This window comes from Tachypleus tridentatus, chromosome 6 (assembly GCF_004210375.1).
Source record: "Tachypleus tridentatus isolate NWPU-2018 chromosome 6, ASM421037v1, whole genome shotgun sequence".
Taxonomy (NCBI): Eukaryota; Metazoa; Arthropoda; class Merostomata; order Xiphosura; family Limulidae; genus Tachypleus; species Tachypleus tridentatus.
Window position 1 is genome coordinate 169,300,740 of NC_134830.1, and position 22,309 is coordinate 169,323,048.

The 22,309-nt window shown below is 32.5% G+C and overlaps 1 protein-coding gene across 2 annotated transcripts; it reads left to right on the top strand.

Moving 5' to 3' along the window:
- The first annotated feature begins 1,491 nt into the window (after positions 1-1,491).
- On the top strand, positions 1,492-21,959 carry LOC143254424 (dehydrogenase/reductase SDR family protein 7-like). Of its 2 annotated transcripts, XM_076509570.1 has the most exons (7): positions 1,492-1,625; positions 6,485-6,671; positions 12,238-12,341; positions 13,045-13,264; positions 14,247-14,339; positions 17,161-17,313; positions 19,336-21,959. In XM_076509570.1, the coding sequence occupies exons 1-7, from the start codon at positions 1,602-1,604 to the stop codon at positions 19,554-19,556; spliced, it is 1,002 nt and encodes a 333-aa protein (XP_076365685.1). In that variant the 5' UTR covers positions 1,492-1,601; the 3' UTR covers positions 19,557-21,959. The 2 variants fall into 2 exon arrangements, with proteins under 2 accessions (XP_076365685.1, XP_076365686.1); XM_076509571.1 differs by lacking the exon at positions 14,247-14,339.
- Positions 21,960-22,309: the final 350 nt, after the last annotated feature.

A 22,309-nucleotide genomic window follows, 5' to 3' on the forward strand; every position in this document is an offset into this window, starting at 1 on the left:
TTTAACGCCCCCACGGCTAAAAGAGCGAGCATGTTTGGCGCGACGGGGATGCAAACCCGCGACCCTCAGATTACAAGTCGCACGCCTTAACACGCTTGGCAATGCCGGGCCCATAATATTATTATAATTAATTATTTAATCCTCGACTTAAAAATTTTGATTGCACTGAATATCTTAGTAGCTAAATATTTTTAACTATTTTACTTTTTTAACATATAAATTAAAGATGATGTTCAGACCGAAATAATCTTCCATAAGTTAGGCCAGACCTGTACTACGAACTTTACATATCAAAGTGGTTATAATATGCATATTTTATTTTCGTGTATACATCTGATGTAACAACAAACAAACGATAATAATATCCTACCTTTATTGCACCATAGCATGTAAAATATAACACAAACATAAACGAAATACTATATTTTTAAAACTTGATGCATTCTCATGTAATATCTCTATCTGGATAAACTAAATATATATAAATACGTATTTCTACCTTTTGGTTCACACACTGACAATTTTATATATTTAAAAACGGCTGGTATGGATAGAGAAAGCACTAGAGGAGCGAACAATTTTGTTTTGTGAATATGAAACAATTTGGTATTTGTGTGAAGTCATGGAACGCGCGAGAAAATAAAGTTAGAATTATTATATGTAGATATATGTATAGATAATAAAGCAACAGTTTCATAACATAAAAATATAACTCCACAACAGCATCAAAACTTCAGTCCTAGCCCAGACACTTAAAAAGATACGCATGTAAAAAATAAGTTATTTAATTTACGTATTAAATTAAGTGTCTTTGGTTTCGAACTTTTGTATATCACCTTTATTAGATGACTGTATATCATTCCATTCCGACAGGTGTTCGCCGATGATAGTTGGATACATACGACTCGTATTTTAATCTCTGATGTTCTTTGTATGTTCTTCCGAAGCTTCCCGACACTTGAACCAACGTACTCGAATTTTTCATGTGGACATTCATACTTATGCACACAACAGAAGACTTTTGCATATATTCATTTTTGTCCTCAAGAGAATAGAATCTACATCTGGCTCGTAGAGCTTAGTTTGGTTTGTTTTGAATTTCGCGCAAAGTTACACGAGGGGTATCTGCGCCAGCCGTCCCAAGTTTAGCAGAGTAAGACTAGAGGAAAGGCAGCTAGTCATAACCAACCACCGCCACGTTATAACGCCCCCACAGCTGAAAGGGCGAGCATATTTGGTGTGACCAGGATTCGAACCCGTGACTCTCGGATAACGAGTCAAGTGCCTTAATCATCTGGCCATGCCAGGCCTTTATCATGGATGGTGAACATCAATGAAAGTCAACTATGAGTACATTTTTGTAGAACCATCAAACAATTTGAGAAAAGGCCGCAGGCCCAATAACCTTCCGTAAGAACTAGCAGCTATACCTGCTAGGAAAGGGAGTATTTCTGCTACTATTTCTTAATGATTAAACTTGTGTAATTATTTGCGTAAAAAGATATTAATTTTTTTAGACTTGACTGGAGTTGCATGACGCCGCCGTATGACACAAACGAGAACTTGTATTGCAGGCTACTGACCGAAAGGTGTAAATTTCGATGGAGGAGGACGATTTTAACGAAGTGGGTAAACGATATACAATAATTTTTATATTATTAATGTCAAGAAAAATCAAGCCATGAAACGTTATGTATAGGTTGAAATAACCGTGTAGTGTAATTCTATACAACCTAAACAAAAAGACAGCTTCAAAATCGAACTCTGATGAGACAGTTGTTTACTCACGTGTGATAGTTTGAACCATTGAATATTCTAATAATAGTATGGGGATTAAATACATTATGTACTCATTTCTTGTACGTACTCTAATTCAAAATTAAACGGAAGTATAATTTTTAAGTTATTAACAGTTTTAAAAGTACAAACAGCTGATTTGATGGCAGTGAGTGGCGAGAAAGTTGAAATTGAATCCTTGTTGTTAACTCGGATTAAAGTGTTAACTTTAACATCCAGGCCAAATATACACATTTTGAAATTCATACATCAAAATTTTTTGTAGTAAAACAAAATAGGCTTGGTGGTTAGGGTGTGTGACTCAGAATCTGCAGGTCACAGGATCAAATGCTGAACGTGCTTGCTCTTTCAGCTGTGGGGTGTTATAATATGCCGTTTAATCTCACTGTTCATTAGTAACAGAATAGCCCAATAGCTGGGGGTGGGAGGTGTTGACTATCCACCTTCCCCCTCTAATCTATCACTGCTAAATTAGGGACAGTTACTGTAAACTGTCCTCATGCAGTTTCGCACAATATTTAACACGCATACCAATCTAAAATGCAATTAGTTCCCTGTAATCTTTTCAAAATTGAAGAATGGTTTAGCTAATGATTTGGCATGCACTGTTGTAACAACATGAATCAATTTAAACATACTGAATAGGTTTATAGACTATTAAGGGCCACATTTGAATTATGAGACAACAAGGACTTCCTTGATTCACTGTGCTGCCCTAGTCACTTTATCAAACATCTGTCCACCTACATCTAACTTCAGTTTCTTTAAGTGGTCATCAAACCTTCTTTTTCAATTACCAGTCCTATTATATCTACTATGGGTGAAGAGTGACCTTCTTGTTAAAAAGAAATAATACTGCTTAATTTTTATACTACTTATACCCTAAGAAATCTTAGATTTTGTCATTCGTACAGAAAAAAAGATGATGCATTAGTCCTCTCTGTTTCATTTATAATTTTTTAACACTTCAGTTAGAACTCCCAGTTAGATCCTAAAATGCCAAACTATTCATTCTGTAAATTACCCTAGTAGTCTCTCAAATTTTTTCTAACAACTCAATACCATTCTTGAAGTAAATGACCCAATAATTAGTGCAATATTCCACAGATATCTATACAAGGAAAAAATAACCTTCATTGACCTGTACTCAGTAGTCCTGCAAATATAAAGTACTGTTTTTTTTTTTCCCATTTGAAACATCATGCCACATAAGAGATTGGTTACCAATAACACAAAGTATTAGTTGCACTTTTAAGGATATTGATGCAGAGTCAGGTTTGTTGAAGGTACTGAAATTCTAATAAATTAAGTGGTTTTGAGCCAGGCATACATGTTGGTCAGTGACATCAATAGATGATCTGTATCTATCTCTAATGAGAACCTTAATATAATTAATTAGAAAGTCTCATTGGTCATTTTCATTTTCGAAAACTTATTGATGCCATTGAGCATTTAATTGTCACGGTTGGCACTAGGTACTATTACAATATATTATCTTGCAGTGTTAGAGTTTTCTGTTATTAGTAGTCTACTATTGTGTTGTTTTGTCCTCTCTTCTCATTGCAGAAATAATGGATTTTGCAATCTTCTTTTCATGCTTTCCTTTCATATTTTAATTTTGTTTACACTAATATGAGTTATTGTCCTGTACATTTCTAGGTGGCACCCATTTTCACCTTTGTTTCATCATATATTCATTTTTTACTATTCCTGCAAAACAATTCTGATTGTTCCTTACATTTTTTAAGTAGTGTCTGGAAGTTAATTTGTTAAGTGTATATCAGCCACAATGCACACACTTGCATTTAGCTAAATAAAAACAAAACTAACACTTCAGTGAGAGTAAAGCTTTTATAAAAGCTATTTTTTAAATTGCTTTTTGAAATGGATGTTTGTAATTACTCAAAGGAAACATATTTCACACATTATTTAGGTATTTTGGGTTTATAAAAGATTGGTAATGTAGGTGAACATCAGTGAGCAGATAGCAAAACAAAAATGTTTTTGAAAAAGTAACTATAATATTATTACTCCAATTAAAAGCCTAACAATTTATAATACATCATTACTGACAAAGGTATTATTATTAAATAAACAAGTTACTTAATTAACACATTATCCCAACTCTGCTAATATACACTGCTGGCCAAAATCTTAAGGCCAATGAACATAAAGAAAAATGTGCATTTTGCATTGTTAGACTCAACCACTTATTTGAGTAGAGCTTTGAAAGATGAAAGTAAAAATAAAAAAACTTTTTAGCATTTAATAGGGAAAATGTGAACATTATGAAACTAGCCTAAATACTAGCTGGTCAAAAGTTTAAGACCATATTGAAACAAAGTGTTAATCGGTAAACACGTAACAAAATTTAGTCATTTGTGTTCAAGCACTAGCGTTGTCAACATTTCTCACTGACATCTGTGTTACATTGGGTAAAAACATGGCAAAGGCTAAAAAGTTGACAGAGTTTGAACGTGGCAGAATTATCAAGCTGCAAAAGCAAGGTCTCTCTCAACTGCCATCGCTGGTGAGATTGGGTGTAGTAAAACTGCTGTTGCAAGTTTCTTAAAAGACCCTGAGGAATATGGAATGAGAATTTCAAGTGGTCGGCCCAAAAAATTTCGCCGGCATTGAGCAAGAGGATTCGACAGGTTGTTCAGCAAGACACCAGCCGATCGTCAAACCAGATTAAGGCCCTTACAGACACAGAATGCAGCTACAGAACAATAAGACGGCATCTACAAGAGAAAGGCTTTAAAAACCATAAACGTCTTTAAAGGCCACGCCTTCTTCCACACCAAGAAACAACTCAGTTTAACTTTGCTGAGAAGCACCAAACACTGCAGAAAAGTGGACGAAGATTTTGTTCTCTGATGAGAAAAAAATTAACCTGGATGGTCCAGATGACTTCCAACATTACTGGCACGATTAGGATATCCCACCAGAGACATTTTTTACATGACACAGTGGAGGAGGTTCCATCATAATCTGGGGTGCTTTCTCCCTCCATGGAACAATGGAGCTTCAGGTTATACAGGGGTGTCAAACAGCACCTGGCTATATTGGCATGTTGGAGAGAGCTTCCTTATTGATTGATGGCCCTCGCTTGTTTGGAAATGACTGGAGGTTTCAGCAGGACAACACGCAATCCATAATGCCTGCAGGACAAAGGACTTTTTCATGGCAAATAACATGGTTCTTTTGGACCATCCAGTGTGTTCGCTCGAACTGAACCCCATTGAAAATGTTTGGAGGTGGATGGCAAGGGAAGTCTATAGAAATTGACGTCAATTTCAAACAGTGGATGATCTTCGTGAAGCCATCTTCACCATATGGAATACAATTCCAGCTAGCCTTCTGCAAACGCTTATATCGACCATGCCAAAGCAAATGTTAGAAGTTATTTGCAGTGACAGCCATGCAACTCACTACTGAGACCTCTTGTTGGGTATTTCCTACCCTGTTTAGGACTTCTTTTTGGTATGGTGTTAAGCTTTTGACCAGCTAGTATTTAGTCTAATTTCATAGTGTTCACATTTTCCATATTAAATGCATAAAAAGGTTTTTATTTTTAATTTCTCTTCTTATTTTCATCTTTTGAAGCTCTACTCAAATAACTGGTTGAGTCTAACAACGCAAAATGCATATTTTTTCTTTATGTTCAGTGGCCTTAAGATTTTGGCTAGCAGTGTATGTTGAAAACAGCTCACTATAAACCATGAGATTATCTTAAATTGTTAACACAGTTCCTAAAGAAACAGATTACTGTGGAAGAAATAACAAAATGCAATGGGAAACCATAAAACCAATGTGCATCTCACTACTATCTTTATAGATACATGTAGTAATGCAGATAGGCTAAGTCCTTGTATAATGGATATATTTTATATACAGAGAACACAAACAAATATCTTCAACAAAAAATATAAAATATAAATAAATGATTGAAATTGCTGTAAAAGAAAAAAAATTATTTTCCAATATTCTTATTGCTATAGTGGCATTCAAAATTAAAAGCAGAAATGTACTCAAGTGAGTATTCAAAAAATAACAAAATCATTTAGACAGGGAACACTAGGAACTCTTACCTTTGACCATTGTGTAGTGAGCTAGAAAGAATGAGAAATAATAATAGAGATAAAGTATTATTTGTGAAATAAATTGTGGGCTTTTAGTATGTCTATAGTGTACATGGTATGTATTTGCATTCTATTTAAATGTTGGTAAGTGTAAGGACTCTGATAAAAATCCCTATATATGAAGTTAATTTTTAATATGCTTATTTTTTCCAACTGTGCTACAAATAATTATTAATATTGATTTAATTAATCTGCATGTCATTGTAGTTTTTAGTGTATGTAGAATTCCTTCGTAATGTTTTTTGTTGATGGATATTTCTCATGCTTGTAATCTCTGGTGGGACATTGGTAAATCTTTGGATTTACAACATTCAAATTTCGGTGTGATTCTCCTCAGTGCACATAGCAAATAGCTCAGTTGGCTTTGTTGTGAGAAAACACATTTCTCATTTGTGTGAACATTATTCAGTAGTTAGTTCATTTATTAAACATTTTCATGCAGTTAAATGTATATTGGCATTCAGTTCTTTTATTTGGAGATGTTTTTGATGGTATTTAAAGTGAAAAATACGTCTTAACTCATCATGGCTACCTTTTCTTTACAGGACACAATGTTTTCAGGTTTGAAGTATTGGTTCCGACTGATAGCAGGAGGTCTTTGCTTGCCTTTTCTTTTTCCATGGCTGGTGTATCAGCTGTACAATTCGCATTTCAGAAATAAAGTTCATCGTGATCAATCTTTACAAGAGAAAGTTGTGTTAATTACTGGAGCGAGCTCAGGTCTTGGAGAAGGTAATATTAACAATATCTTGGTTATTTTCTCAATTGTAAATGTAGTCTCATTGGTGATGTCAGTGTTAATATGCCCATAAATAGTTTTGATCATACTAGTTCTGTTAATAGGGATACTGATACATGTTAAAATATCAGGCCAAAGTTTTGTGGATTGTACTTCATCAACTTTTGAGCAAAGTCTTGTATTCTAATCATATGCATTACAAAGAAAATGGCTTTAAATGGTCAGAACAAAGATTTTTATGATATTATATCATTGTATACTCCATTAGATAATATATTTAAGCTTGAAACAGATAATTCAATTGAAACATTAACATTGCTGTGTGGAATCTGTATGGCCTGTAGCACTTGGCAATTAATTCGATTAATCAATATAATTGATTACCTATGAACATTGGTTAACATCTATTAGTTTCGTGTTAACCAACAAATAAAAAGAAAATACTATTAAATCAATGTCACAAAAATAAATTATTTTTTCCAATTTTTCTATTTTTTAATATTCTGACTGCAAAGAAATTTAAACTGATTAAATTGATTGTAATGAAAATAATAAACTTACCAAAATTAGTGTTTTCTGTTATTCCAGCTATTCAAATAGGTAAAATATTGCTGTCATGTTTGTTTATTGTGGATGTTTTGAAAGAGTGACAGACAGTGTAATTATTTGGTTAGAGTAGCCTCAGAGTTGTATGTGTGTGCTGTTGGTGAAATCCCTTCCATCTAATCTGTTAGTTCAAAATCAGGGATGGCTAGCATAGATAGCCCTTGTTTATCTCTGTGTATTGGTTTGAATGTGTTCAGAGGTACAGCTTGATAACTTATAATAATAGTAGCCAAAGTTTAACAGATGTTGATTAGAAAAAATTGGTTTGCATATTTGCATGAGAATAATTACTAATTGTTATTTTTCAGGCAATGTCAAATAATGTATAGAACTTGTATTAAAACAACTTTCATCAAATTCTCTTGATAATATTCAGATAAAGTACTTTGCTCTTCTCACAAGATTAGCTATTCTTGTTTAGTGCTATCCTCTATATGCAAAATATTTCTTTATGCATGCCACAAGCCTTCTGCTCCTCTATATTGGAATCAAATAATTCCAACATATCTCTCATGTAAATCATTGTGCATCGTCTCTCCACTAATAGAAGTGTGGCATATGTGACACATGCGACTCCCTCTGTACATCTCTACCAAACTATCATTTCTCGTTTGGCAGGACTTGTGCTCAGGCATCATCCGTTTTGTTTATTAAGTTTCACATTCATCTTTAATGTACTCACGAAGTAGTCTTCATTTATTTTACTTCTAGTTTGTATTAAGACTCTTTCTTAATTACATGTTAGTTCTAGTTTATTACAGTCACATTGTTATTTATACTTTTGATTATTGGTTGATTCTTCCTGATTATGAATTCCAAAGTTCTTGTTACCACTTTGGGAAATTTCACCTGTAATTTGTGCCATGTGTCAGGCCTCAGGTATGGGTGACCTGGCAGGGGATTTATCTACATTTATTTTCCAGAAGGTTGAATACTACATGGGTCAACTTCTGTGTCAGGACCTCATCCCATTTCCTCCCAAACATGCTGAGCTTGTTCATACAGATGAGGACTTGAATCGCCTGCTTGCACCTTGTTATTTTGCTGTGCCTTCTCATGCCCTGCCTGAGGAGTCAGTTAGTTCTAATAGTCTTTTTGGATTTCATTTCTTGGGTATGCAACATTTTAAATATTTTCTATATTTCCTATGAACCACGCTCTTCCTTACTACATGAACAATCTACTCATTTCTGTTTGTTTTGTTTTTTTTTCACCTTCCTAGATATCTGGTACATATTGACCAGTTTGCCTCACAATTAAGTAAAAGGATTAGCATGCCTCATCCCAGTGGGCTTCAGATCAGTTTGCTCTTGTGTATCATTGTGCAGACTATCCTCTTCTGGACCAGCAATTATAAAGTCCCAATTTTACTGTCTTTGTCTTACTCTCACAACTCTTTTGCAGTATTCTCTACCATTAAACTCCTCTCTGTGGTTCTTCACCAAAATCCTCAGGGGTTTCTATGGACATTCTCACTCTTCTTTCCTCCAAGTTGGATCATTTGTTATCTTCAGCTCTGACTTTACATATGTGATTTCTCTGTTTTTGGGATCTTCTAGGTTATTTATGTGATCTTGCATCTGTTTACTATCATCTTATCTTTGGGATTTATATATCAGTGCCTTGTCTTATAATTTGTTTCAATGAGTTACATTGTGTTACCAACACTGTTGGTGAGTTCTGGTGCAGTGGAAGCTCAGCTTGTATATATTTTTCATCAAGAATCATTGGATTGTTTTAGTTTTATTGGAAGGATTAATGATCTTCTTCCCCCGCCCCCCATCTCCCATGTCTCCTGTACCCATCAAACCTATTCTACATACTTCATGAGGTTTTTATTCCAGACTCTTTGTTGTTCCAAAGAAAACTGGGAACTGGATGTCTGTCATTGATTTGTTCTGCCTCATTTGCTTTGTTCAACTTCCTGTTTTAACATGAAGTCATTTCTCTCTTTTTGGTGGGTGTGTTTTACCAGATTTATGGACGACCAAGATAGGTGTTGCCAGTGCTTGTTCTCCACATCCTTATATCACCTCATGCTCCACGTTTCTCCTTTCCCTTAAAACATATTTCTCTCTCCTCTTAGCCTGTGAATTTCAAAGGTCTGTTTGCAGTTGATGTTTCATGTACATCTTACCACCCTACTTATCTTTTATCCAGATTATTCTTTCCTCTTAAAGACCTTGGTGGCTAGAAAAAGTAATTCACCTTTATCACCTATCTTTCTTCCTCATGCTTCTTCTCTCTGTCCTCGTTCTGATCTAGATAGACTTCTATATCTGGTTCATATTCTTTGTTGTTACATTACCTGCATGGGTTTCATCCATGGTACACATTCCAAGTTTTTTATCACTTGACAGTCTTTCTCTGTTCAGGATCTTTCCCCTACTGTCCTCACCAATTGGGTTTGACTTTTAATTTGATTGGCTAATTTTTCCTTGTCTTCTCACTCCCAGAATTTGTTCCAAGTGTCTTCTCATCAAATCTGACACTTCACCCTTACCCTTACATCTCATCTTTATCAGCTATTGGAGGAAATCCTAGTCAGGCATGTGGAGTACACCTAATACGTCCATCTCCCATTATTTATACCGTATCTTAGTTTTTTCTTATCAGGTTTTTGTCTTCTACCTCTGGCTATTCTTCAGGTTTCAGTATCACTTTAAGTTTATATTCATATTTTTCTTTTGTTTCAGAGCCCCTTGCTTCACTTACTTGTTGCAGGTGAATAATTTTGTGATGTAATTGTTTCATAAATTTGCTCATTCTGGACCCATAGATAACATGGGGATAGCTGTCCAGCCCTGCTGTGCTTTTTTATTGAATAAATTGGTAGGTTCTGCTCTTCAAACTAAGGTTTTATGGACATTTATTGCACTGTCTCAGGTGTTGATGTTCTCCCAGACCTAGTTCTCGCTCCCATTTCTTCTAGTGGAATATAAGAGTCTACTATTTTACAGTTTCAAGTCATTGGGATGGTTGACAACATAACCATTCAGTGCAGAGTAGGATATGGGCATTCTGCAGGTGTAGATGACATGCTATTCTCTAATATGCAATATATACTGAAAAAGGAGTGAGATGTCAAATTGCAGTTCACCCATTCAATGGTTATATGTCAGCATCCTGTGGATGGGTTTTGAATTTATAGTAGAACCAATCACCATAAGTCCTTCCATATGTTTATGGTTGTCAGTTTCTTTATTGTTGGCTACAATGGAGAAAAGGGAGGTTGTTCCAGTTCTAACCATTTTGCTGTCCTTTGTTTTATCTTATTTCAGGGATGTGACTGCTTTTTAGAGGGTTTGGTCTGTTTTGCAGTTGGGAGAGTTGATTTATATTATACAGACATTTTTTTGATACCATTGTAAAGTCTCCAGATCATTTCTCCAAAGCTAATGCATGTTATGCTCATGATTCAGAGTGGCTCTAGGTTCTCCCTGTTCTCTCCCACTTCAATGTACCCTTCTTTTTTTTCTGCCTGTATCTACTACACATTTTATGGTTTGGCAAAGGGTATATCTAGTTCAGAAATGTAGGTTCCTCTCATCAGATCTTCAAATCAGATTTTCTCATTTCCAGGAGTATCCTTCAGATATTTTCAGGGAGTACTACTGTCATTCACTCACACTGGTTCTGCCACCTAATCAATGTGGGATTCTAGCTAATCTTGTGAGAAGAAGGAAGTGCTGTAATGGAAATTATAATTTTACTATACTTAAAATGTATATCCAATAGGGACTTCTTTCCACATGCACTTTTCTTCCTTATTTCTTCCAGTACTAATGTCTTCTGCCAAACCTCGAAGTGATAGTTTAGTATAAGCGTACAGGTGAAGTTGCATGTGTCACGTATTTCATGCTCCCATTGATGGAGAAGTACCACATGATTATTTACATGAAACATGTTGAAGTACTTTGATTTCAATAGGAGGGAGCAGAAGGCTTGTGGCATGTGTAAACAAAATGCATATAGAGGGCAGCACTGGATGAGAATAACTAATCTTATGAGAATAGGGAAGTACCTCTTGGAAATACATTTTCAGTATAGGAAAATTATAACTTTGAAGAAAAATATAGATGTATGTTTATTTATATGTATACATGTATAACATACTCACTACTTTATTTAACAAGCTGGATATTAGAAATCCAACAAAGTTCATGTAGTTTTCTTAATGTCAGTTGCTGTTGAACAAACTGAATATTAGAAAAGCAACAAGAGAATATAGTTAATTTTTCTAACACCAATGACTAAACTTATTTATATCTTCAGACTGATGTAGCTAGATAAATCATTTAACTATAATAAGGAATACTGTTGTCAAAGTAACATGTATAAAGTTTTTGATTCCATAACGGTTTGTTTTGTAACTGGATTGATATGGTCTTTAAAATGCAGTTATTTCCTGTCTGTAGAAATAACATTCAAACTTTATTTTAAGGCTACTATTATTATAGATTTTAATTTAAAACTTATGCATTAACAGGAGGTTAACACATTTTATATTTATCTAAAGAAAGTTAAACTTTCTCACACAGATATGAGCTTAATTTATAATTGCTTAAACAAATTGTTGTGTTGAGTTGATAATATTTTTGATATTGTACAAATAGTCTGATCTATAGATGTTATTAATTAGAAACTTTGTTTAATAGGAGGAATGTTAGAGCTGGAAAACAAGTTTTTCAGTTCAAATAATTTGAGCTGGACCTACTAGTTTTAATAAGTAAATTTCTTTGAATCTTGTTTGAAAGATAGTGGTTACTGATTCTTAGAAGTAAGTTTGCCAAAAAATAAACAAAAATACAATGAGATTTTGATAAAAAGAGCTTGTTTGAAACATTAAGTGATGCTTTTAAAGAAAAACGTGAAGATCTTTGATGTTACTCCACTATTCTTATAGTTTAAGTAACAAGTGTGATTTTACATAAGTTGTTGGTTTTTTTTCAGCTCTTTGTCATGAATGTTTCAAAGCTGGATGCAAAGTGATCCTAGCGTCTAGGCGTAAAGAAGAACTCGAGAGAGTGAAAAAGGACCTCATACATTCAAAGACAGTGTGTACATATTATCCTCTTTTCATATCTTATTTTTATTTTGTACTGTATGTTTGTGTTTCCACATACATTTATGGTAGATTTACAGTGAAATCTTACTAAATATTAGGCAAAGATTGGTGAAATGCATAAGATCTAGAAACCTTCTCATTGTTATAGATGTCTGGTTAAATGTAGAATAGATTTTTGTAAACATGGTAAGACAAATGTTTGTTATTAGAAAATTTCGATATACATAATTACAGTTACAAGATTTCAAGAAACAAATCACAGATTTAGTAATGCCCAGACTTATCAGTAAGATATGAAATGTGGTATTCTTTGCTGTGTTTTTATGGATCAACTGTATTTTCACTGTCTAAGATTATTTGTAAAATTGGTATAATTATGAAATATATATGTACACAACTGCTTAAAAGACTTAATTAATACAGTACAGTGTGCTTTGGCCATTGAAATCAGATTATGTTAATAAATATGTACTTGTATTTTGAACATTGGAATCAAGGTTTGTTGAAAAATTTGTGCACTTGTGTTTTGGACATTGTGTTCAAGATGTATTTATAAGTTGGTGCACTTATACCTTAACCATTACAAACAAGGTTTAATATAAAAATCTATACTATTTATTTGAATACTGTATTGGCAGGTTTCTAAACAGTACAAGTTATTCATGTGAATATGATATTTCTGATGGTTTTAGAAATGGCCAGTTTATGAACCATACATTCTTCCCATGGATTTGAATGAACTAAAAGATATACCTACCAAGGCAGAAGAAGCTCTCAGTGCTTTTGGAAAGATTGATATTCTAATTAATAATGGTGGGATTAGCTACAGAGGAGAAATTACAAAAACTTCACTTGATGTTGATGTTAAACTGATGGTGGTCAACTATTTTGGGCACATTGCACTTACCAAAGGTATTTTGTCACTATGACTATGGAGTATTTAAGAAATAAATGGTCAAATCTTTAAAATAAAATTGGGGAAGCCTAAATTATTTTGTATGTTTGACTCTCAGAAAGGTTTATTATTAATAGGTTTATAAATATTTTTTTTGCAGTGGCATGTGTGTCTGGTGTGGACATGTTTTTCTGTGGATGCCTAGTTATAGAAATAATAATGCTTTTAATATGTGTGAAGGGGAAAACTAATTCTGTATGTTTGTGTGTATGTACAAGTTTATGGTATTTACTTAGGAAATAATAAGTTTGATGAATACCTGTTGTGTATGAAAGTAATAATAGTGTTTAAATACCTGTGTTGAAAGTAGTAGTGCTCTAACCACATGTTTATGAAAGAATAAATACTGTAAATATCTTGGTCTGCAATTACAGGTGCTGTGGGTACTTGTTTGTAAATTTGAGTACTGTGGAGGAAGAATGTGTTAGTTCTTTGGAGATCTTGAATAGTGATACTGTTACCATAAATAGCTATTTATGGAAGTACTGGTACTGTGAATATCTATATACAGGTACCAGTGCTGCAAGTACCACCATGGATACCTAAGAGTGGCTGTATTAGTGCTGTGGAGATCTTGTATGGTAATATTTCTGCCAATATTGTGAATATCTGTATACAGGTATCAACACTGTGGCTGAAATGCTCTTTTAAATATGTGTACCATGGATACCTAAGGGTCAATATTTTAGTGCTTTGGAGGTCAGTGTATGGTGCTATATATAACATGTATATGTGTGGATATGAAGTACCAGTGCTGTGACTTCATTTTTTTGTGGAAACAATTCCACTGTAGTTACATTTCTATGGATGTAATATTCTAATAAAGATACTATTACTGTAAGTGTCTTTAAGTATGATAACAAGAAGTTTTCTTGTTTGTGACATGTAACATATCTTTCCATAGTGTGAATAGTTGCTAATTGTTAATTTCATCCCTAGCAATATTGCCCTCAATGATAAAAGCAGGAGAAGGACACATTGTTTCTGTCAGTAGTGTGCAAGGGAAAATAGCTATTCCATTTCGTTCTGCCTGTAAGTAAGAAGCTGTTCTTGTGGTTGTATTTACAACATTACAGAATAGTAAATTTGGTAAACATTTTCTTGTAATTTAATTGTACTTTATAACATTTGGGACAGTGTGGGGCATATTGATCCATGTTCAGAACAGCTTATTAGCCAGAAGATGACCTAGGAAGGTTGAAACGTTTTCCTCTGCTTATCAATAAAATTATTAATACCCATACCAGTCATTCTGAGATACAAGTATGAACTTTGTCAATTCCATTTACAGCCCTAAACACCTTTATCAGATCCACATCTTCTTTCAAGAGAAAACAATTTGAGAGATTTCAGCCTTTCCTCATACGACAATTCCTTCATCCCAGGGAATCATTCTAGTAACCTTTCTGTGAACCATTTCCAACAATTCGATGTTCTTCCTATGTTAAGAAGCCCAAGACTGAACACATTACTCCAAATATACCTGACCAGTGACCTGTACAATGAAATTATATAACCTCTTTAGACTTGTTTTCTGCAGATAAAATCTAAAACCTTATTTGCCATACCATTAGCAATAAAACACTGCTTTGTTCTGTTGAAAGACTGATCAACCATTACACTAAGATCACTTTCATGATACTGTTAAGGTTATTCCCATTCAAATTATAATAACCTTTATCCATTATTTTATATTTATTACAATTAAAATCCATCTGACATTTATTTGCTCAACTCACTAAATGATCTAAATCCTTTTGTGAAGCAGCATCATCCTCATCAAAGCTACTATCATCAAGAACCTTGACATCATCAGAAAATGTTAAGTAACTTGTGAACTATTCTGTCTTCTATGTTGTTGGTGTAAATCAAAAAGAGCAAAAATCGTAAGACTGAGCCATGAGATAACCACTCGTGACATTAATCCAGTGTGACTGAACTCCATTTGTAACAACCCTCTGTTTTCTTCCATCCAGCTACTCGTCTATTCAATTTGCTAACTTACCTCCCACATTTAAAGAAACACTACACTACACATTCCTGGCAGGCATTTAGTTTAAAGAGAGACAAACCAGGGTACTTCCCCCTCCTTCCCCTCATACTGGGGTTTTCAGGAACATTCTTGTTCTTCTTCAGTCCTGCCATTGGAATTTTGAGTTGATTGATACGTGATGAAATTGTGACTGGTATTGAGTTTTAAATGAAAATTGACTTTCCCAACTGAGATTGGGGATGCCGGTGTCCTCTTTTGCCCTTCTCGTGATTTGATTTAGGTTAGTTATTATTTTCATGGTTTGTGTTGATTTTGTTTGATGGTTTTGGAAGTTTTTATTTATTGTGTCTCACCATTGAATTATTTGATTAATTTTGACAAAGCCTGAGCTGTCTGGTTCCTAGAGAAACAATTTTTTAAAAAAACCTTTTATGTGACACCTCGTAAAGTGCTTTCAGAAAATCCAGATACACCAACTCTACACCCTTACCCTCATCTACATAAGCAGTAACCTTTTCAAAGAATATCAAGATTTGTAAGACAGGATTTTGCTTTAGTAAAACCATTTTGACTGTTGAATTAAGTTGTAAAGATTGTTAAATATCATTGCAAAGTATTTTTTGACATACTTTCCAAAACTTTTCCTACAACTGATGTAGACTTAATAGACCTTGAATCTCTGGCATAATTTTTTATCATCTCCTTTGAAAAAAAGGAATGATATTAGCTAATTTCCAATCCTTTGGCACCTGCTTACTATTCAAGGACTAACATGAAATAATAGTAAGTGGCTTGCATGCCCAATCTTTAACCTCCTTCAAAACCCTTGAGGAAATATTAAATGGTCCAGCAGCTGTATTGTTTTTTAAATTTCCCATTTTTATCTTAACCAGCTCAGAATTAATGCAGTCATCTTGTTTCATCTCATTTCGGTTTACCAAATTTATGAGACATGGAATACTGTATCTTCGTCAGTGAAAATTAATTTAATAACACAGACATCTCATAATCATCAGACTCTAGCCATCCTTTACTATCCCTCAAGTGATCTACCCCTCTTCAAACATTTTGTTTACCCATAACGTATTTAAAGAACATTTTTCTGCAGTTGAACTATTGTACTTAATAAAATTTTTCTTTTTAACCCAATATCTTGTGGAAACAGTTGAATTATATCTGTTAGTTATTTCCTACAATCAGCCAAAACTAAAAAAGACAATTTCTGCTCTGTGAGAAGAGAGTATAGGAAAAATGATGGTGTAAAAATACCAAGTAAAGATGAATATTTTATGGTACTCATTTAAAAATACTGATCTTGTTTCTTAGTGTACCCTGGTGGCAAATCATATAAACGTTTTTGCAATTATCTTTTTGGAAGTATACTAAAGTATCTCCAGTAGGTAACTCTTTTGACAAAAAATATTAAAAATCTTGCACGTGTTTTGTTAGCTATCTTGATAAAAACATAAAAGGTGTGATAATTAAAACATTACTTTTAATAACTTTGTACAATTAAAAACAAAATTACCTGATGAACATAAGATACTTCATTAATCAAAAGTATTTATAAATGAAGAGAAATGAACTTATGGGTTGACTGAGAAATCAGTGTCTAATGTACAGGTAAAATTACAAAAGTAGCCTTTAGGTAGCTCAGTAGTAAGTTTGAGGGCTTATAATATTAAAAATTAGGTTCAGTGCTCATCATAGGTTGAGCTTTGTGCTTAATAATAAATAATAAAATAATTAAGATTACGAGGAACGTCCTGCTGTAACTGGTTATGTTCTTCTGTAGAACAAATTAATTAATAAGTGATTATAGTTTTTCATAATAACACAGTGAACATTTGTATTCTTAAGATGCAGCTTCAAAACATGCCACCCAAGCCTTTTTTGATGTCCTGAGGTCAGAACTTGAAGGTACTAACATTCATGTATGTGTTGTTAGTCCAAGCTACATAAAGACTAACCTGTCTTTGAATGCTCTTCAGAGTGACGGTTCTACGTATGGAAGTGAGTACTAACTTTGAACATTTTTCTAATTAGTGGGATTGTAAATCTTTGAGATGAATGCATTACGTGTTACAGTAGTTACAACTATCATGAACAATGAAAAATCTAAATATTGGAATGAAATATTAATGAGTGTGTAAAAGAATTCTTGATATGACCACAGTAAAGAGGAGGTTACTCATTGTTAAGTTTTCCTTGTACCTCCGAAAGAACTAGAAAAACATCTTGTTCACAATTGTTGTATCTTTTTTTAATAATTATAATTTTGATGCATGTTGTGTGAAATATCTGCACTGTACTTATTACCATTTTTTTTAGTTGTTATGAAGAACATTTATTTCATGGAGTGAATGTTTGTTAGCTATGTACTTATGATATACATACAAGAAGGTTTACGTGTCTCTACTTGCATAATAAAAGTAAATCACGTTTGTTTTGGGTTCAAAACCTTGATATTCTTTGTCAAGGCGAGTTTTGAGTAATCATTATGATGTTTCTAGATTTATCTATTTAGACTAAAAGTTACTTTTTTTGGAAGACCAGTTCTACTATTTTATAATTAGAAAGATTATTTTTAATTACCCGTGGCATCAGCACATTAGATCAGTGTGTGACATATTCACGATGTCATATCTACACCCTGAGAATGGAGAAAAATAAAAGTTCTCCATGAGAGGGAATGGAGCTTAAATGGGAAAATTGTGACTGCTGTTGCAAACCTATATGCATACAAGATAAAAATTTTACAAAGTTAGGGGTTGCACATTGTGTAATAAAAACCTTTTTTCTGGTATCATATAAGCAAGAATTCATATTGTAGTGTGATATATTTATTTTGAATTGTATTTTCTAAATTTTTTCTTTTATAATTTATAAAATATTTTCAAAATAAAACCTAAAATAATGAAGTGTATAAAAGCTTGTTGTGATAACTGTGAACTAAAAAAACAAAATTAATGTGCAAATAGTTCTTCATCAATTCAAACCTGTTTGATTTGTTAAGTAGTCTAAACTGTACATACATAGGTTAATTTAGCTCTTAAATAATGTAATAGTTCAATATTGTAAGAAAATCAAAGCCATTAAAAACTATTCACAACAACATAATGTGTGAAACAGTATTGGAGTATGCAGGAAGCAAGCAGAAGAATGGGAAAGTTATGTATGTTTATGTGTTGAATGACTAGATAAACATGCACATTTATGCTTTTGAATAGAGAAAAGAAGTTATATAGATTAATGTGTTGAGGGAGTAAATAAATGCATACCTTTGTACTTGTAAATAGACAAAGAATGAAGTTAAATAGATTCTCATGTTGAAAGACAATAAACACATTTATACTACTAAGTACTTAATAAGGATTTCTGATTGAATCAATTCTCAAATTTATATTATAAAAAAAAATACCTTTTTCTGCCATGTACAATAAATATTTTAAAAATACGGTAGTCACCTTAAATTTTAATTGTAAGCGTAAATTTAAAGTAATGCATGACTACTGCTAAAATGTAACCTTTAAAATTGTAACAACCAAATGCATGCATCATCACATTAAAGTCACTGTAGGGTCAACAAAATTCAGGTTTATTTGAAACAATGACCAGTTTACCCACAAAAACTATTAAAATTCAAAATTAAGATACTGTTAAAAATAACAGAAAAATTTCTTGACTTTATACACACAAAAAAGAGGATGGTATTGTTTAAAGTTTTGTTCATTTCATCACATAGTATATGAGAATAATATGTAAACGTGACTGTAGCTTTTATTTTGTCCAGTTATGTAGGTATTCAATAAAACATTTACAGAAAGTTTCTCAAATAATTATCTTATAAAATTTAAATTTGACTATTAAAATTCAGAGTTGTATCAGCCGTTTTAATTATTGTAGGAATTTCAAGGGATATAAAACCTAATGAATGGGTTTAGAAGTTTATGAAAGCAGAGGACTGGATCTTTGAGAAAATTAAATTTTCTGTGCAGTCTTTCAGTATTTAGATGTGTACTTTGTTGTTTTCAGTCACTGATCAAACTACAGCAGAAGGAATGGACCCAGGAGAAACTGCCGATCTTATACTCAGTGCAATAATGTCGAGACAAGACGATGTCATTCTTGCACCAATGACGCCAAGGCTGGCTGTTGTTTTACGTACTATTTGCCCTCCTCTTTACTTCCATCTGATGAAGAATAGAGCTTGGAGAATTCGGAAAAAGATAGCAGATGAACATCATAGAGATTAGCATAATGTGCCAAGTATTCCTTACATCTAGTGCAGGACCAAGTTAGACTGTGATTAATGTCAAGAAAACTAGTTTTAATTTACCAAAGATCAGTAAACACAAATACTGCCATACATATACCATCTTTGTTATTGTACGTTAATAACCTACAAATCAGATGTTTCTCTGAGGAAAGTAATTTTTAGTTTCTGTATTGTTTGAAGTTTAAATTTTTGATAACAATAGAAACTTGTTGTATAGCTTAACCCTAAAATAAACCCACTTACTGGAGGTAAAAACCTCTTAAGAAGAAACTGCTTGATATACACCAGTGGAAAAAAAAAGGTAATTTTCAGCTTGAGTTTTGTTGGCTCTTATTTATTCCAGTTAAACTTTTGACATTATACAATTAACTACCAAAGGTGTAAATTATTCTAAAATAAATAGCTCATAAAACTTGTAAATTTGTTAAAGCCCCCACCCTTCTAAAGTGTCCTTGAAATCTGTAAAGAGCAAGTGTTAAAAACATAAAGCAGTGTTTTCTAGGAGCAAGGTGATGAGGCTGATAACAACATAATAACAACAATAACAATTACACCAGTAGTTTGTTTTTGTTTTGGAAGGTCATAAGTCAAGTTAGAGTAGCAACCTAAAGCTTCAAGTGCTTTGTTTGTAAGTCTAAAAGCATAAATCCAAAGTATTACTGATTGAGAATTTAAGGAAATTGGTAAGAACTTTACATGTAAACAGTTCTTGAATGAGGTCAAAAACTAAATGATTTATTAATTAAGAAATTACTTAAATTGCTTAATGTTTTTTATAATTTTTTTAATTCACTTTAATAGCAAGAAAATGCACAGATAGAAATGTTGTATTATGTTATCAAACCTAACATCAACATTAAGCCTAATCAGGCATACCATTAAGTATCAAGCAAAGTTTCAGCAGTGTTTACTGTTATTTTTACATTTTTCTAAAATGAAAGAAAAGATATTTTGTTAGTAATATTCCAATATTTGGAAAACTAAACTGTATATTTGTTTTATATATAACAGCAACAACAACAACAACTATTTTAAGTTAATCCAAATTAAATGCATTTTTGAATTCCATAGATATATAAATTAAACTCTGATAGTTTTTTTTTGTATCAATAAAGTTAGGATATTTTATCTGTTCCCAGTAAAACAGTCTGTTTTATTTATTATACCTCTTGGTTTTATGTGGCATTTAGAACTTTTCAATAAAGTAATTAGAAATTTTCTGTAAAGGAAGACAAAAGAAAAATTGAAAAATTTAAGAGTAGAGTTAAAAACAACAAAAACACATCTTGATGTATTGTCACAAATATTAAGCCTAAAAGAGTTTATTTTCTAGCACTAGTAACCTTGTTGTGTTTCTTCATTATGTTATATAATTCTTTGAAGAAACTGTTTGTATCAAATGTCTTAATCAGCTAGTCTAGAACAATTCTTCATGTATGTGTGCCACATAATTGTATCATTGTTGAAAGAAAATACAGAATCGTGGCCATAAGTACCTATAAAGATTTTCTATAGCATATGTTAGTGGTTCTCAAACATCTTGGTATTCTTTCCCAGTTCTTTTATATATCCATTTTTAAAATGTTATATTTAGTGTTCAATGGAACACGGACAAGCATTTAATTTGGCAAGAATGAAATAAACATAACTTTTAATATTAACTTTAGTAAATCAATTTATTATGTTAGATATGCAAGTGATAACAATATTGCTTTTAGTGTGAACACATTATTCACAACAGTGAAAACAAATAATTTTTATGGTAACTTTTTTCCCCCTAAATTTTATCACAGTCTCTTGAAATATGTTCATTGCAACTTTCCTTCAGTGTGGTACCTCATTTTAAAAACCATTAAACTATATAATATAGTAGTGTTGTATTAACATTTTTAGTCATCAGACTAAGTCTTTTTTTATGTAATTGTGTTGGTAAATAATGCTATTTAGGATGAAAACTATCCAGTTTGTTCAGATTTTTTAATTTATATACATGTCATAAATATGCTGATATTCTCAGCTGGTCAGCCTTTAAATATAATTCAATTTTCATTTCTGTATGTTAAGTTCACATGATAAAAAACAACGTCAATGATTCAAAATTTTATGCTAGTCATTGTATGGGAAGTTTCAAAAAGTGTGCAGTTCATGTAATACATATTGATAGCTTATATTCTGTTTTGGGTTATGTTATCTCACTGTGTTTGTTTAAATGGTTCATGAAAATGTGCATTTGATAATTCTGATATGTTATAGATTATTTTTCTATCTATAGAAAAGAGAATGTTTTATTTCTCTCAAACTGTTTAAAGATGATGGGTTCAATATTTCATTGAAGAAATCTTTGTGTAGTATAAATAAATAGAAGTTATGTGAAGGTCAATTCACTTTGTACATTTCAGTTATTTTATTACTATAGTAGAAGTTTAATTTATGAAACTGAACAGATTTAATCAGAAGATGAGACTTCAAAATGAAAAGGTGGTTTAGTTACTATCTTTGTATAAATTATAAATTTTAGTTGAAGATAGAAATTTTTATGAAAAAGTAAAATGCATATTAACTCATTCCACTGCTGGGATGAATTGTGCTTCTCATATTTACAACTATGAAGGTTGGAGTTCAATTCCTTTGATCACAATTATAAAATTGCAAAGTATATATATCTCATTACTTGAACTTCAAAATTTAGGATTCCAAAATGAACATAATTCTGTGGAAATGAAAAGAAAA

What these genes read in the sequence shown, in the direction of transcription:
- LOC143254424 (XM_076509570.1), top strand. Translation starts at nt 1,602, where the DNA reads ATGGAGGAGGACGATTTTAACGAA. An exon ending in ACCTCATACATTCAAAGACA is followed by an intron (nt 12,342 to 13,044) that starts GTGTGTACATAT and finishes TGATGGTTTTAG; the next exon opens with AAATGGCCAGTTTATGAACC. An exon ending in TATTCCATTTCGTTCTGCCT is followed by an intron (nt 14,340 to 17,160) that starts GTAAGTAAGAAG and finishes TGTATTCTTAAG; the next exon opens with ATGCAGCTTCAAAACATGCC.